Source organism: Suncus etruscus, chromosome 4 (genome assembly GCF_024139225.1).
Source record: "Suncus etruscus isolate mSunEtr1 chromosome 4, mSunEtr1.pri.cur, whole genome shotgun sequence".
Taxonomy (NCBI): Eukaryota; Metazoa; Chordata; class Mammalia; order Eulipotyphla; family Soricidae; genus Suncus; species Suncus etruscus.
The window spans coordinates 151039684-151054386 of NC_064851.1; the positions used below are offsets into that span (position 1 = coordinate 151039684).

General features: G+C 35.1%; 1 protein-coding gene and 1 non-coding gene across 2 annotated transcripts in view; one reads left to right on the forward strand and one right to left on the reverse strand.

The window, feature by feature from the left end:
• KAT6A (lysine acetyltransferase 6A) overlaps positions 1–14703 on the reverse strand; it is a 138350-nt gene that overhangs the window by 19166 nt on the left and 104481 nt on the right. The window contains exons 9-14 of the mRNA XM_049771792.1: positions 12020–12135; positions 8160–8301; positions 5196–5357; positions 3980–4073; positions 1371–1602; positions 401–608 (exon numbers count right to left, since the gene is read on the reverse strand). Coding sequence (XP_049627749.1) covers positions 401–608; positions 1371–1602; positions 3980–4073; positions 5196–5357; positions 8160–8301; positions 12020–12135 — 954 coding nt within the window. The remainder of the gene's footprint in view (positions 1–400; positions 609–1370; positions 1603–3979; positions 4074–5195; positions 5358–8159; positions 8302–12019; positions 12136–14703) is intronic.
• Positions 1195–1298, forward strand: LOC126007491 (U6 spliceosomal RNA). The gene has a single exon (XR_007495056.1). It is a non-coding gene; the product is annotated as a U6 spliceosomal RNA (small nuclear RNA).

Consider the following 14703-nt stretch of genomic DNA (forward strand, 5'->3'; position numbering starts at 1 on the left):
CTGTCCCTCAGACCATGGAGGGTCTGACTATAGTAAAAACAAAACTTAAGAACAAATTCTTATGCACACTGCATATATCTTATTTTGCAATGAAGAACCAAAACAGATACAAATACAATATGTGGCCCGCGGGCCATAGTTTGAGGACCACTGATTTAGATGATCTGATGAGAAATAGTCCAAAAGAACAATAAATTTGGATCTCCTAATGATTCAAAGTTCAAAATATACAAATAAATAGAAGTGTTCCTGAAGTTTCTATCACTAAAATAAGCTAAGATAATGTGAATTTAATTAGATGGTGTATGTTATCACTATATAATGAAAACCAAGTATCTAATACTAATAAAAAGTGTCAGTTTGTCTTAAAAAAACAAAAACAAAAAATTCATGCCCTTACATTAGTCTCTAACTCTCTTTCTTGAAACTGTGGCTCTTCATTTTCTCCCTCCTCAGCCTCCTCTTCCTCCTCCTCTGAGACAACAGAATTACAAACAATAACAGGAGTCCAGCGCAAACATTCTGGATCTACATCTACAGGTCGCAAATTCAGCTGGAGCTTTGCCATGTGATCCTGGATAAGTTTTTCCCGGCGGATAATCACAAATCTGGAACCAGAGAAAAGTTTATAGCAATCAACAATGTATGACGAGTACCCAGAAATGACTATGTAGCTATAAAATCCAGAAACCCAGGAGGATGATAATAAGTGCTTCAAAGATAGCCCGTGAGGGATGGTTAAAATACAGAAATTAGGTATTTAAGAAATACGAAGTCAGACAAAAGTCACACTGAAGGATAGCAATGAATAAAATTATTTTATTTATCATCTCGTTTTTCTCATCTTTAAGTCATTGCTCTTCTCCTATTCCCCCATCAATACAGCTGAAATTACTATTTTCCTTCTGACCTTTCTCTGGATAGTGGAACACTGCTTTTTCTTTACCCAGTATTTCACATAATAGCATTATATATTAAATGGGTACATTTTACTTAACATTATTTCTATTATTGCTCCTTTGGAGATTGCAGAGAAGGTGCCAGTAACAGAAAATTAAAAATTTAGTAGTTAATTAGGCAGAAGATCAGAAAAAGTTAAAGAAATATATAAGTACTATCTATAAAATATCTTAGAAAAGAAGTTGATGTCTCAGGATCACATATAACATCCGTCAATAATCAGTAAGTTGTATTGTGCTCGTTTCGGCAGCACATATACTAAAATTGGAACAATACAGAGATTAGCATGGCCCTTGCTCAAGGATGACATGCAAATTCGTTAAGTGCTCCATATTAAAAAAATAATAACTTGGTTGTCTAACTAAAAAACATGTACCTTGGGAACATGTACAAAGGTATGTAATACTCACTGGTCACTACGAAAGTCCAACATACGGAGGTGATGGAGTGTAGAAGTAATATCTTGAGGACAGATTCCAGTCAACTTGCTTAACTTTTTAATGCTGATTTGCTTATCATTTTGGTGATAAAGGCACTCCAGTATTACACTTTTCCAATACGCCATGTAGGAAAGACGACCTAAATCAGATAATGGTTTCTCTGGAGATCCTGCTTGGCCTTCACGTTTTGATAACAAATAACCTAAAGAAACCCCCAAATTACAAATATGTCAGAGATAAGAAAGCAAGCTAACGCATAATAACAACAATATTCTTTGCCAAAACCAATCCAACTATTTTGCAAATTCCTTTAAGAACAAAATTACAATATTTTTTTAAAATGTAATTTTTATCTCTGAACATCAGGTTAATATAACTTTGCAGTTATTATAAACTACATTATTAAAATAGTTAAAATTGTTAGAAATCAGGACTTCATATTAAAAGGCTGTATTATTATGATTAAGGCAATAATGCTTTTCTAAACGTGCTGGGGGAAGGACTATTGTACTTGCATTATTTTTTGGGCCACTAGATGGCAAGAGTTACCTAGGAATTGAACAATAAAAAATGCCATTTTATGTCACATTAAAAGAAAGTAAGAATCTTTCATAAATAGAATTTGTAATGTGGCAAATTGTAGTAAATTAAGTAAACAAAATGAAAATAAGTATTATAATATTACAAATACTTTGACCTCTGCTTTGCTATTTAATGGAAAACATTATTTAATGGAAAACATAATTAGTTTAAATTCAAAACAACATATTGGTATTAAAGAAAATATTTTACTTAGAAGACCAAGAAAATATATAAAATAACAAATAGCATCTATTTCTAAAAATATGGTCAGGGCTATGGTTTGAGACTAAGTAGAAAACAGTCTTGTTGATCCATCACTCTAACAGTGAGTGATATAAGTATTTAATGCTTATATTAAAAAAAAATAACTTAGTTTGGACTTTTATTTCTGCCTCTCTTCCTTTAAATATTTTTAGCAATATCTAAAAAGTATTTTCTCAAATAGTGCTATTTTATAAATTACATAACATTTACTGCAAACTTAATTCATTTTCTAAGATTTTCAATGTTAATTAAAAACAAATATTTTTGCCTATTTAATTGTGGGCCACACCCATCTCTGGCTCTACACTAAAAAGGGTTCAATATGGTTGGCTGAGAAACCACTCGCAGTGCCAGTGATCAAATGGGTCAGCTGCAAGCAAGGCTAAGTGCATTATCTACTATATCTGGCCCACAGCAACTTCTTTAAAGTATTAAGGGTTCTAACAAGTTTTGTTGTGTTCTTAATATAGAGACCATACTCAGCAGTGACGGGGACCTGGGCATTGGCCCAGCATGTGTCAGTGGTGCATGACCCCAAGTGCTAGGGTCACACTGGTTCCTACCTAGTGGTATGAACTCAGAGCTTTTCACATTCCAAACATGTGCTAAACGCGTGAATTACCTTATTTTATTACTAACTGGCAAATTATTTTTGTGATAAACTCTTTTGTTTTGTTGAAAAGTTAGGCATGATAATTATGTAAGGGAGTGGGTTTCCTGGACCATATCTGGTGGCACTCAAAATATGGAGTGTGTTGAGTAAGGAGTGTTAAAATCATGAAGTTTCAGAGTATCAAATTAGGTTCGGCATCAAGCAAGCCGCTTGCCTTAACCTCTATACCAGGAGTGGGCAACCTGTGGCTCCAGAGCCACATGCGCTCTTTTGAAGCTTTGCAGTGGCTCGGACATCAGGGCTGATGGGGGGGGAGGGGTTTGGGGGGCAAGGAGCAGTATCACTTAAATATTTTAATTGGCTATTAATTTGCACAAATATATTTTACATTGTTAAGTGAAAAGGTTCTTTTTTTTTTTCTTCAGATCAACAGCTAACTTCACAATCCTGTACATAGCAAAGATAAGAGACAAAATATATGCAGTGCTATATTTGTTTTAAATGTCAGGATGGTTTTGCAGCTCCCAGGCTTTTTTTTCCTTTGGTTGTGACTCCCAGGTTTTTTCTTCCTTCAGAAAAGAATCTAAGTGGCTCTTTATGTCTTAAAAGTTGCAGAGCTCTCTGCTCTATACTAGATCTTTGTCCTAACTTTCAAATTTTTAACTCGGACTAGTTCCTACAACCTATATCCTCTACTCTTAATATTTTAAAAGCATAATGCATGTTTTTAATTGAGATGAATTTGTAGTTATAAGTTATGCACATTATAAATAAGAGTCATAAGGCACTGCTTTTCAGATAATTGGTGACAAAAGTAGAATATGTGTGGTGTAATTCTCTATTAAGTTATTCAATGTGCTTAAAATTATTAGGATTACTACATAAATTAAATTCTGTTACAAAGTAACAGTGGAAAATTATAGGCAATTGCTATGTATCACACTGTTGTTTAATATTAGCTATTTAATATTTTACATCCAGTCAAAAGATGAAAGGCTGTTGTGTTTTTCAGTGCCATGTGACATGACAAAAATACAAGCATGTGTCACTGGGAAAACATTAAAAAATCTACAGAAGGTCCAGAGAAAGAGATTAGAAATGATGCTATTATAACCCTTACTGAAATCGATGAGAAACCGGCCATAGCCCTTACGCTGGTACTGGGGAAGTATCATTATACAGGAAACATTGTATTTCTGCTGGCAGTGTTTTTCCTGGCAAAGAAAATGGAAATGGAAGTCAAATTTTAAAATACCAACAACTAAGACTAAACAGCAATGCTCATTTTTAAGAAACAAAGGCTAGCAAAAACAGTTGAAACTAGTACTCTGGCCCTTTTGGGAATACAATGCACATCAAGAAATAAATACCCACTGGGAGGAGAAAGACAATGTTAAGTTGCTGCAATTGCTCACAAAGAAATCAGTACTAGGGGAAAAAATAAAACAAGATGAGGCCATCTGACATATTCTGCAACTGGCAAACAGCATGTCAAGGAGCAAAGGCATCTGAGTCCCAGTCTATGTGAAAAAAATTACAAAATGTAAGTCAGTATGAGAGTAGAGATTGGGGAAGACTCAGCAATTAATTTGAAGTTTCTTTTATTTTCTGCTCTGATGTACATAGGGCAGAATTCCACCTCCCCGACGCATTGTACCAAACTACAAGTCTCAAAATGTTAGTGTAATACATTTAATATACTTGGTAAAATAAGTTATTTTATTAAAATGAAAGTATCATACTTATAAGATACTTATGAAAATTATCTTTGCAATTCTTAGGATTCTAGCAAGTTCCACAGATAAATTACATAATTAAATTTTATTGTGAATTCATTTGAATAAAGTACATATCTTAAATAATTTGCCTAGAAAAAAAAACTTTTCTCCATAAAAATAAAGAATAAAGAAAATAAGAAGATAACCTTTAAAAAATGCTTCTTTCTTTTTTTTTTAATTTCTATAACCTAACTTTCAAGTTAGGAAAGGAGAAGATTTAAACAGAAAATTTGAGTGAGGTAACGGCTGTTTATTTCACAGGTTCTATCAATAATCACCAGGGGAACAGAAGTCATTTAAAAATGTTTCCTCTGGAGTATAATAAGCCATTCATTTTCCTAGGAGAGCAGAGCCTCTCCTAGGTACTAGGTACCTTTCACTCTTGGTACATATCTGCAATGTTCTATTTTTCATTCCAAAAAGCTGATGAAACTTAGTATTTGTTGTACACTTTAATGCCTCCTCAGGAATGCCAGTGAGAACTTTGTTAGTGAGAGCCTGCAAAACTGTTTCAGAGTTCTATATGAATTCAAACAATTGTTAAGATGATATACTTACTTTAGAGAAGTATCCAACAAGGTGGCAACCCTTGACATCATTCTGTGTTAGTACATAAAAAAGAAATGGCTCCACATCGTAATAGAGTGTTTTGTGGTCAAGGAACAACTTAGCCAAGAGACACAGGTTCTGACAATAAATGGTACTCACATTCCCATCAACCTAGTAGAAAACAAAACAAACAAATAACAAAATGTTCAGTAGAATATCTAATCTTACAACATTGTGTTTAGGTCACATTCACCACTGGGTAGCTCTAAAGAGAAGCCGCCGATAATCAAAATATACTCTAAGACATAACTCTTGTAAGGATAAAATCATGATGATTAGTGCTTTCAAACAAAATATTTAAAATGTAATACTTCAATAAAGTGTGACTATGTCGATACGGAGGTGATGACCATTTAAAAATTAGCATTTTCTGGACCAGAGAAATAGTACAGGGGTTAAGGTCTTTGCCTTGCCCATGGCTGACCCTATTCTACATACGGTATCCCTAGCACTGTCAGAAATGATCTCTGAGAACTGCAGGATGTGACCCAAACTACTTCTTTCCTTCCCAAAAGTTCCATCTACATTTTTATTTGAATATGCCATACCTACTCAGGGCTTGTTGTATTAAGGGCTTATAACTGGCTCTGTGCTCTCCTTGCAGATCTTAGAGAAACTTTATAGTGCCAGGGATTGAACTTGGATTGATCACATCTGAGGAAAGATCCCTATCTAACATAGTGCCTCTCTGCCACCACTTTATAACACGTTTGAGTGCAGAAATTATACAGATGGGAGGTTGTTCTTATTCTTCTTTATAAATATAAAACTGAGTTGGGGCCTTAGAGAAAGTACAGTAGGCAGGGCACTTGTGTTGCAGACTGCCAACCCAGGTTTGATCTCGGGAAGCATATATGGCTCCATGAGCCTACCAGGAGTGGTCCTTGAGTGCAGAGCCAGGAGTAAGCCCTGAGTTAGTCAGGTATGGCCCCCAAACAAAACAAAAGTAACTAAATGAAAGATCTAAGTGAAAATTCATGGAACAAGACAGTTTGAAGGGCTGCAAAATTACAAATGAGAAGCTGATCTGATTATTCATTTAAAAAATTCAATGAAAGATATGAAAACTCATGTACCAGGAAGACTGCTAAAAGGGCCTGAGTGCATACTTTAAATGCAGGAGGTGTGGTCAGAGAGATAGCATGGAGGTAAGGCATTTTTGCCTTGCATGCAGAAGGACAGTGGTTCAAATCCTGGCATCCCATGTGGTCCCCTGAGCCCTGCCGGGTGTGACCCAAAAACCAAAAAATAAAATAAAATAAAATAAAATAAAATAAAATAAAATAAAATAAAATAAAATAAAATAAAATAAATGCAGGAGGCCCAGGTACTTGGCAATGCCAGGGTTGACCACATCACAGTGCTGAATATAGTCCCTAAATACTGCTAGAAAGAAAAGAAATAGAAAAGATAAAAATGGTCTAAAATACATTTGTAAAGCAAGTTGTAAATATACTCCAGAATATGCCAGCATTCAGAAACAATGTAGTTTAAATGTCAGGATCAGACTTATATCCATGTAAATCTACTTATAATAGTATTAACAATTCTTACATGCACCAACTAGACTACTATAGATTTACAGCCCTTATGATGGCCTTGGATGGTAGAGATGGGCCTTTGTTCTTAGGCCCCTGCCGGCCACGAGACTCCAGAAAAACCACAGGTATAGAACTCACTCACAGGCAGGCTTCCAGAGAGATAGCATCTTTATTGAGCCCTAGCCAACAGATGTGGCTGCTAACCATTTATGCATGCCATTCTTAGCTAGCCCTGCATCTTACTTCTTTCATCCATGTCACCTCCAACCTCCATCCTGGCAAAAGACCAAAAGGCCAAAAGACCTTAATTCCCTGGGTCAAAGGCCTTATATAACCTTCCCAAGACCCCTCCCAAGAATGTGCGAGTCTCAGGTAGATACACCTAAATCCAGGGGGGAGTCACAGACTACCTAGATACCAACCTGGCAAATTAGGTTTTCTTGGGATTCCAGTGGCTAATGAGAATTATGATGAGCATTATGCATTGGAGGATATGTCCTGTTATCACTACATTTTTAAGAGTTGCAAAAGCTTGCTTTTAGGAAAATGCCAATGGATACCCATGTTAAACCCCAAATCGTTATATTTCAAAACTGAAACTTCCTCAACATTTTAAGTAATTTAATATTATTATTTTAATAGAACATATGCATAAGTTGAGAAGCTTATGCCAAATACCACATGCTGCCCTCTCTTACTCTCTATTCCTCACCTAAAACAAAAATCTAAGAAAAGACAAAGAAAGTAAGAAATTGATAATCTAAAAGTCTTCCATTGTAGCAACCAATAAAACTGACAGATCTGAGCAAGAACCCATTCAATACTTAGCAATTAAGCAAAAGAATTGAGAAGCATGAAATTAAAAACCACTAATAACAATACAAAATCATAAACAGAACAGGTTTTATCATAATGAAATCAGGTAAAAACACTAAGTTTATCACATTATTAAATAAAACCTATAAAACCATTCCTTTTAAACTGAGCAACAGAATTATTTCTTTTCATGTTAACATTTCATATATTCTCAATTTAATACATGTAAACATATAAAATCAGTTGGTAGTTTATAATAAATCATTATGAATTGTAATTAGCAATAACTTGTTTTTCTTGGTGATAAAATAAAATACAATCACTATCTTTGACCTAATGAAATACAGAAGTTAATCTGTTATCAAGTTTGTAAACTTGGTTTCATTTAGATTTATTTAATTTGCTTCTCTTAGAAGTTTAATTGCCTGACTTAACAGTGAGAAAAAAAATAGTAAAACATTTTTTCAAGAAATCAAGTTGCACAATAAGCTACTTTATTGGTAGCACTGCACTTGAAATGGTTATAAACAAATCTACCAAACATCTTCTACCTTACCTCAAAAACAGAAATATTGTTTTTTCTGTAAATCTCATTGGCAGGAGGATGGAACCAACCACATTTCTTCATGTGCTGCTGTAGAATAGTTCTACTTTTCATATATTTTAGGCAGAATTCACAAAGATACAATTTAGGCAACCTATAAATTATTTTTAAAAAGACAGATGTTATTAAATTATTGAAATATTAAATTAAAATCATATTGTATAAGATTTGAAACCTTCACATCATTTTTATTTACTCATATAAACATAAAAATGCATCAATATCTCCATTAATCAAATGAATGATTAATAAAATTAAACAAATTTGAGTAAAAGATCCAAACGAAGGAGAAAAAAAATAAAGACTTCCACATCAGTGTTCTTCTTATTAGCTGAAGACGTCCTGTTCCTGAACTTTTAAAAGTTCCTGTTTGACAAACATAAAAGCCTCCTATTCTCTCCTCCTTTATAATCACCATTAGTAGAAAATATTGTCTTCAGAACACACAAATAAGCAAAGATTTTGTCAATCCGTATTTATTCTTTCTTATATTCGCCACTCATTAATTTTAGAGAATAAATATTTACTGAATACTTACTGTGCTAGATATATATTGCTGAGTAAAATGGATATAGAGTAAATAATGTAAAAGCAGGTTATACTTTTTAAAAATATAAAATTATAATACTAAGTAGATTTTCCAATTTAAGACATATACTATGTTCTTCCCTTCACTCCTAAATTCTTGATTTCCTCTAGTTAAATATCATATTAAATCCCAAAGTTATACTATTTAACAGTGGTTCAAGATAGCTTTTAGATGTTTCCTGTTATTAAATTGTATGTAATCAAAGTCTTGCTTTTTTAGCCAGACTAACAGGACCTCTTCATTATAATGTCCCTTTCTTAAAGTGCTAAACAATAAAGTAACATGATTAGATCAGTTTGTGAAGTAATAAAGGAACAAAAATTAAAAACCAGAATTTTTTATCCCTATACTAGTCTGAATTCAGAAAGTCACAGGGCTCTTGTATTATAAACTCCATACATCATCACATATCAATAGCACAATATTTTCCTACATCCTCAACTGTGTCAAGAACAGGTATACTTTGGTAATCTGAGATCTGACACTATTATCATTATATTGCATGAGAAATATATGTGCATCTCCCAAGCATATTAATATTGCATGAGAAATGGGAGATTATACAGTGGTTAGAGCATATGCCTAGCATGCATCTGACATAGATCAATTCCTGGCACTGTATGATTCCAAGAATCACAGGATATTTGTGCTCTGGAGGCACCCAGCATTGCTGGGGTAGCCCAGATATTCCCAGCACAGGATCCAAACAGTATCTCCTTCTTGGGCTTTGTGCTGACTTTGGCTAGGAAAAACTGGTAGGCCTCAAGACTTCTGACTAATACTTGGAAGACTAAACAACAAAAAAATGCATGAAAAAATTACAATCCAAAATATTATTGTATTCTTCCTCACGTAAATAAGTATCAAAGGTAATGGGTAGGGCTATAGTACACTAGGTAAAGCATTTGCCTTTCTTCAGCTGATGGGGGCTCAATGCCTCACACCACAAGTCCTAACCTCCAGTAGGACTGATTCCTAAGCATAGAGCCAGGAGAATATAAGCCCTACAACAATCAAGATGTGGCCCAAAAGCAAGCCATCTCCCCACAAAAAAAGCAATGGGAAAATATCTGAAGACTTTTAATACACTGGTGTTAACATTCCCACCCCTGCTCCATATCTCTGTAAATTCCAAAGTAATAATGATAAATCAAACATGACATAATAAAAATGCACAGCATAAATACCTAAGATAGGCAAGACTGAATGCTGTTTGACTTTCTTTTTGCAGGGAGGGGTGGGTGGGAAGGATTTACACCTGGCAGCACTCAGGAATTACTCCTAGTTATGTGCTCAAGTTTACCCCTGGCAGGGATTTGGATCACATGGGGTGCAGGGACTCGAACTTGGATCAGTGCATGCAACCAAATACCCTACCTGCTGTACTATCACTCTAGTCCCTACTGTCTGACTTTTAGCATATAGAAACTGTGGTCATGATTGTACTGAGGAAGGAAAGGAGGAAGGTTGGGGAGGATGGAAGAGGGAGAGAGAGGAAGAAAGAAGGAAAGTAAGAAAATGAAAAATAAGAAAGTAAGAAAAAGAATTTACTATCTTTTCTTTCTCCCTTCAGGATTCAAATCGTGCGTTACTTTTCCATACAATCTTCTTTCTTATCTTTGTTAATGTCATTTAGGAATTCAAAGTTCTCAAAGAACTGCTGTGATTATGCTGTTTCTGAATGTCTAATATGCAATACTATTTTCCATAGTATCAGAAAAACCAAACAATCTGAAATTATATCATTAATACAAAAGTGATTTCAAAATAAAATACTGAGACAAATAATTGACATTAAAATTAAAACAAGGAGTAGGAGCTGAGAACTGGGAAAAGAAAAAGTATTCTAGTCATATGTAGACCAAAACAAAAACTAACAAAATACTCCTGGTAAAGCCCTTGTACATATTATAAAACCACTTAGCATTAAAATAACTTTTTGCTATTGATTTGAAGAACCAATGTGACTAGGTAGGTAAAAAGTCTATTATCTACAAAATGGAATCTAAGGCACAAGTACTTTACATATTTAAGAAAGCATCAAGTGATTGACTTGCTTCAAATGAGAAATTGCTGTTATATTTTTTCCTTTTAACAAAATCTTACTTTACTTCAACTTTTTCCCTTTTAATCCTAATGAAAAACAATGCAAGAGGTATATGCACTTACTATTTTCTAAGCAATTTAAATATTTTGTTTCTTTTATTTATTTTTTGGGGGGGACCATATCCAACATTGCTCAGGCATTACTCCTGGTTCTGCACTCAGAATCTACTCCTCGATGTACTCAAGAGTCATATGTGTTCATATGGGTATTGAACCTGATTCAGGCAAAGCAAAGAGCATCACCCGCTATATTACTGATCCAGCCCCTAAGGTGAGGAACATTTGAAGGAAAAAAAAACAACTATGTTTTATTTATCTACTTTTCAGTAAGTTTTAAATCCTTGAGGGGCATCACACAGATTCTGTGACCAACTGCCTTGTGATAAAGGTTTGTTTGAGATTTGGCTCCAACCATGCAACTGTTTCTATGGACACAAGTTATCTCTCCACAATTCACTCTAGTTTTGTTAGGTTGCCACCAAGAGTAACTGATTGTATTTTGCTATATATATGTAAGCATACCTCTTGTCCAGATAATTTGCTTCATCTCAAGTATAAATACCTTCAATTTTAAAAAGATCTGGTTCTGGAGATCCTGCTTAATAGTAAAATTGGCTTTGGAACCATAGCCTTCCAGCCATTTCTGTCATTTAGACAGATCATCATATGATCCAACATAGGGAAAGGAACAATATGAGGAACATTTAAGGGAAAATATCCACTTTCATTCAGATCATGTATCAGGTTTCCAACTTCAAACAAAAGATTTGGAGAGGGTTGAAAAGTTAGTAAAGCAGGTAGGTACATGCCTTGCATCCCCTATGGTCTCCTGAGCATCTCCAGGAGTGATTCCTGATGCAGAACCAGGAGTAATCCCTGAGCACTGCCCAGTATCTACGCTGCAGCACAACCCCTTGCCACACCCTTAAAAAAAACTTTTGGAAAGCTACATAAAGAAAAATCGAAAGCAAATAGAATTAAGTCCTACTACTATAACTATATTAAAAGCTACCAGTTTCCTTAAATGTAAAGATGTAAAATGAACTTAAAAAAATCTCTAAAATTTCTTCTAATTTTGAGTCCAAACACGGAGAATAAAAGGCTTGTCAAAACATACCTTGAGTATTCTTGAGGATAGGGGGAAGAGTACCATGTATGAATTTCATACTTCCCAAATTCAATAACAGAGGGACAGCGGACTTGTGGATCAGGGGGACCAGTCACTCCAACTTTCTGTAAAGTCAAAAATTACATTACAAAAGCTTATATATACTAATATAACAAAACAAAAATCTGAACTTTATTATTCCAGAATTTCACAGAAAAAAACATGGTTAAGAATAATTTAACATTATTTTTTAATAGAATAGGAACACTAAATTTCTTAAAACCAAGTAAAAAGCTGGGATGAAGCAATAGCAGGATATTTGCCTTGCACATGGCCAATCCAGGTTTGGTCCCTGGTGTCCCATGATTCCCCTAACCTGCCAGAAGGGGCGATTTCTGAGTGAAGAGCCAGGAGTAACCCAGAGTGCAACCGGGTGTGGTCAAATAACAACTACCACCCAAATACAGCTGATACTTCATTTTTCATACCCAATACTGTAGGTATGAAACTTACTTAATGCCTTACACTTTAAATAGGAACTAAGAGCATATGAGACTATACGAGCAAGAACAATTTTTGTAAAGTGCTACACAATTGCCAAGCTTGACTAACAACAACAGAAATAGCCTACTAAACATGTACGTACATATAAAAGATATTTTTCTGGTTTTGGAAAGTAGGTATTTAAGAAAAATATTAATTATTAAGTACCAAGAAGTCTTCATTTCACACTGTCCCTATTCCCTGGTGAATTCCCTTCCCCAGTTCTCCACAGATTTGGCCCAGAGGGGGAAATGCTGTTACAAGTATAGTTATCTCTTTTACTGACTTTCTGTTTATAATGAAAATAATTTTCAAGTAGTCTCCAATCCAGCAAAAATAGGAACTTAAAAAAAAAAAAAAAAAAGGTGCTTAGTGACAGTACAGTGCCTAAGATTCTTACCTTGTACAGAGCTAACCTAGATTTGATTCCAGGCATCCCTGAGCACGGGCAGGAGTAATTCCTGAATGCAAAGCCAGGAATAACCCTGAACATTGCCACAAACAAACCCAGTAAAATAAAACCAAACAAAAAAGTTGCTTTCAGAAGTCCTCACTAATAAGCACAAAGATCATATTGTGAGACCTTAAATTTAGGGGCCATTTAATTTGTCCTGTAATCAACGCAGTAATAGATTCATACAAACATGCACATATATTGTATTCATGTTTATATGTTTATGAATACTCTAAATATTAAACATTTTAAAGCCTTTCCCAATTTTTTAATTGTGGTGCTGTGACTTGAATCTCTTCCCATCTGTCCGATCCCTAAAATTTAGTCTTACATCAAGAAGAAACATTAATAAAACTTATTCAAAAGATAATCAAAATTATCTTTCAACATTATGCTTTAAAACCACTGGGAAGGGGCCGGGAAGGTGGCGCTAGAGGTAAGGTGTGTGCCTTGCAAGCATCCCCAGCGTCCCATATGGTCCCCCCCCCAAGCCAGGGGCGATTTCTGAGCGCATAGCCAGGAGTAACCCCTGAGCGTCCCCAAAAAAAAAACAAAAACAAAAAACCACTGGGAAATTAATGGGACCGGAGAGATAGCACAGCTGTAGGGCATTTGCCTTGCAAGCGGCCGACTCAGGACCAATGGTGGTTCGAGACCTGGCATCCCATATTGTCCCCCGTGCCTGCCAGGAGTGATTTCTGAGCAGAGAGCCAGGAATAACCCCTGAGCACTGCCAGGTGTGGCCCAAAGACCAAAAAAAGAAAAAGAAAAAAAAAAAAAAAAAAACACTGGAAGATTATTAAAAATCTCTGATAGAATCAAGCTTCTACCTCAACATTTTTTTGTTTGTTTTCATTTTTGGGTCACACCAGCAGCGCTCAGGGGTTACTCCTGGCTCTATGCTCAGAAATCGCTCCTGGCAGGCACAGGGGACCAATGGGATGCCGGGATTCTAACCACTGACCTTCTGCATGCAAGGCAAACACCCTACCCCCATGCTATCTCTCTGGCCCCGTACCTCAACAATTTTTATTATTTTCATATTAATTCATTTTTAAGACCACACTCAATGAAAATTCTTCCTGGTCTTTCAACAGTTCCCTTGTATAAAAGGCCAAGGGATTTATCTCAGGTTTCATTCTGGAATGTAGCCAGGGGAAGGAATATATCTATTCCTTAGATACCACAAAACAAAAGACAAACATCTATTAGTTAAACAAATTATGCTATGATATCGAGTCCAAATGTAAAAATCAAAAGGACTATACAAGACACAGTTAAGGTTATTAGTCTTTCCCCTAATCAAGCTTTGTAAAAAAAAAAAAAAAACATTTTAAAAACATTCTAACTGTATTTCAGAATCTACTCCAGTTCATATCATACTTTAACCTATATTCAAAGTTCAAAGTAAATATTTAACAGTATAGAAATTACAAAGAACAAAATCTTAAAAACCAAATCTAACATCCCAAGATCAAATAAGGAAGCAAAAGTTGAAAACAAGAACCTGCTGTGGCACTGCATATTGTTTGCGAGTTTTCTCATCAGCTGCCTGTTGCTCTTCCAAGTGGATGCCCGATGTGAAAGTGGATATCCAATTCCAGTATAATTGTTTACACATCACTAAAACTTAAGAGAGTCTTTAACAATAGACTCACAGTAGCATTTCCCCACTGCCTTCACCAACCCTCACCTT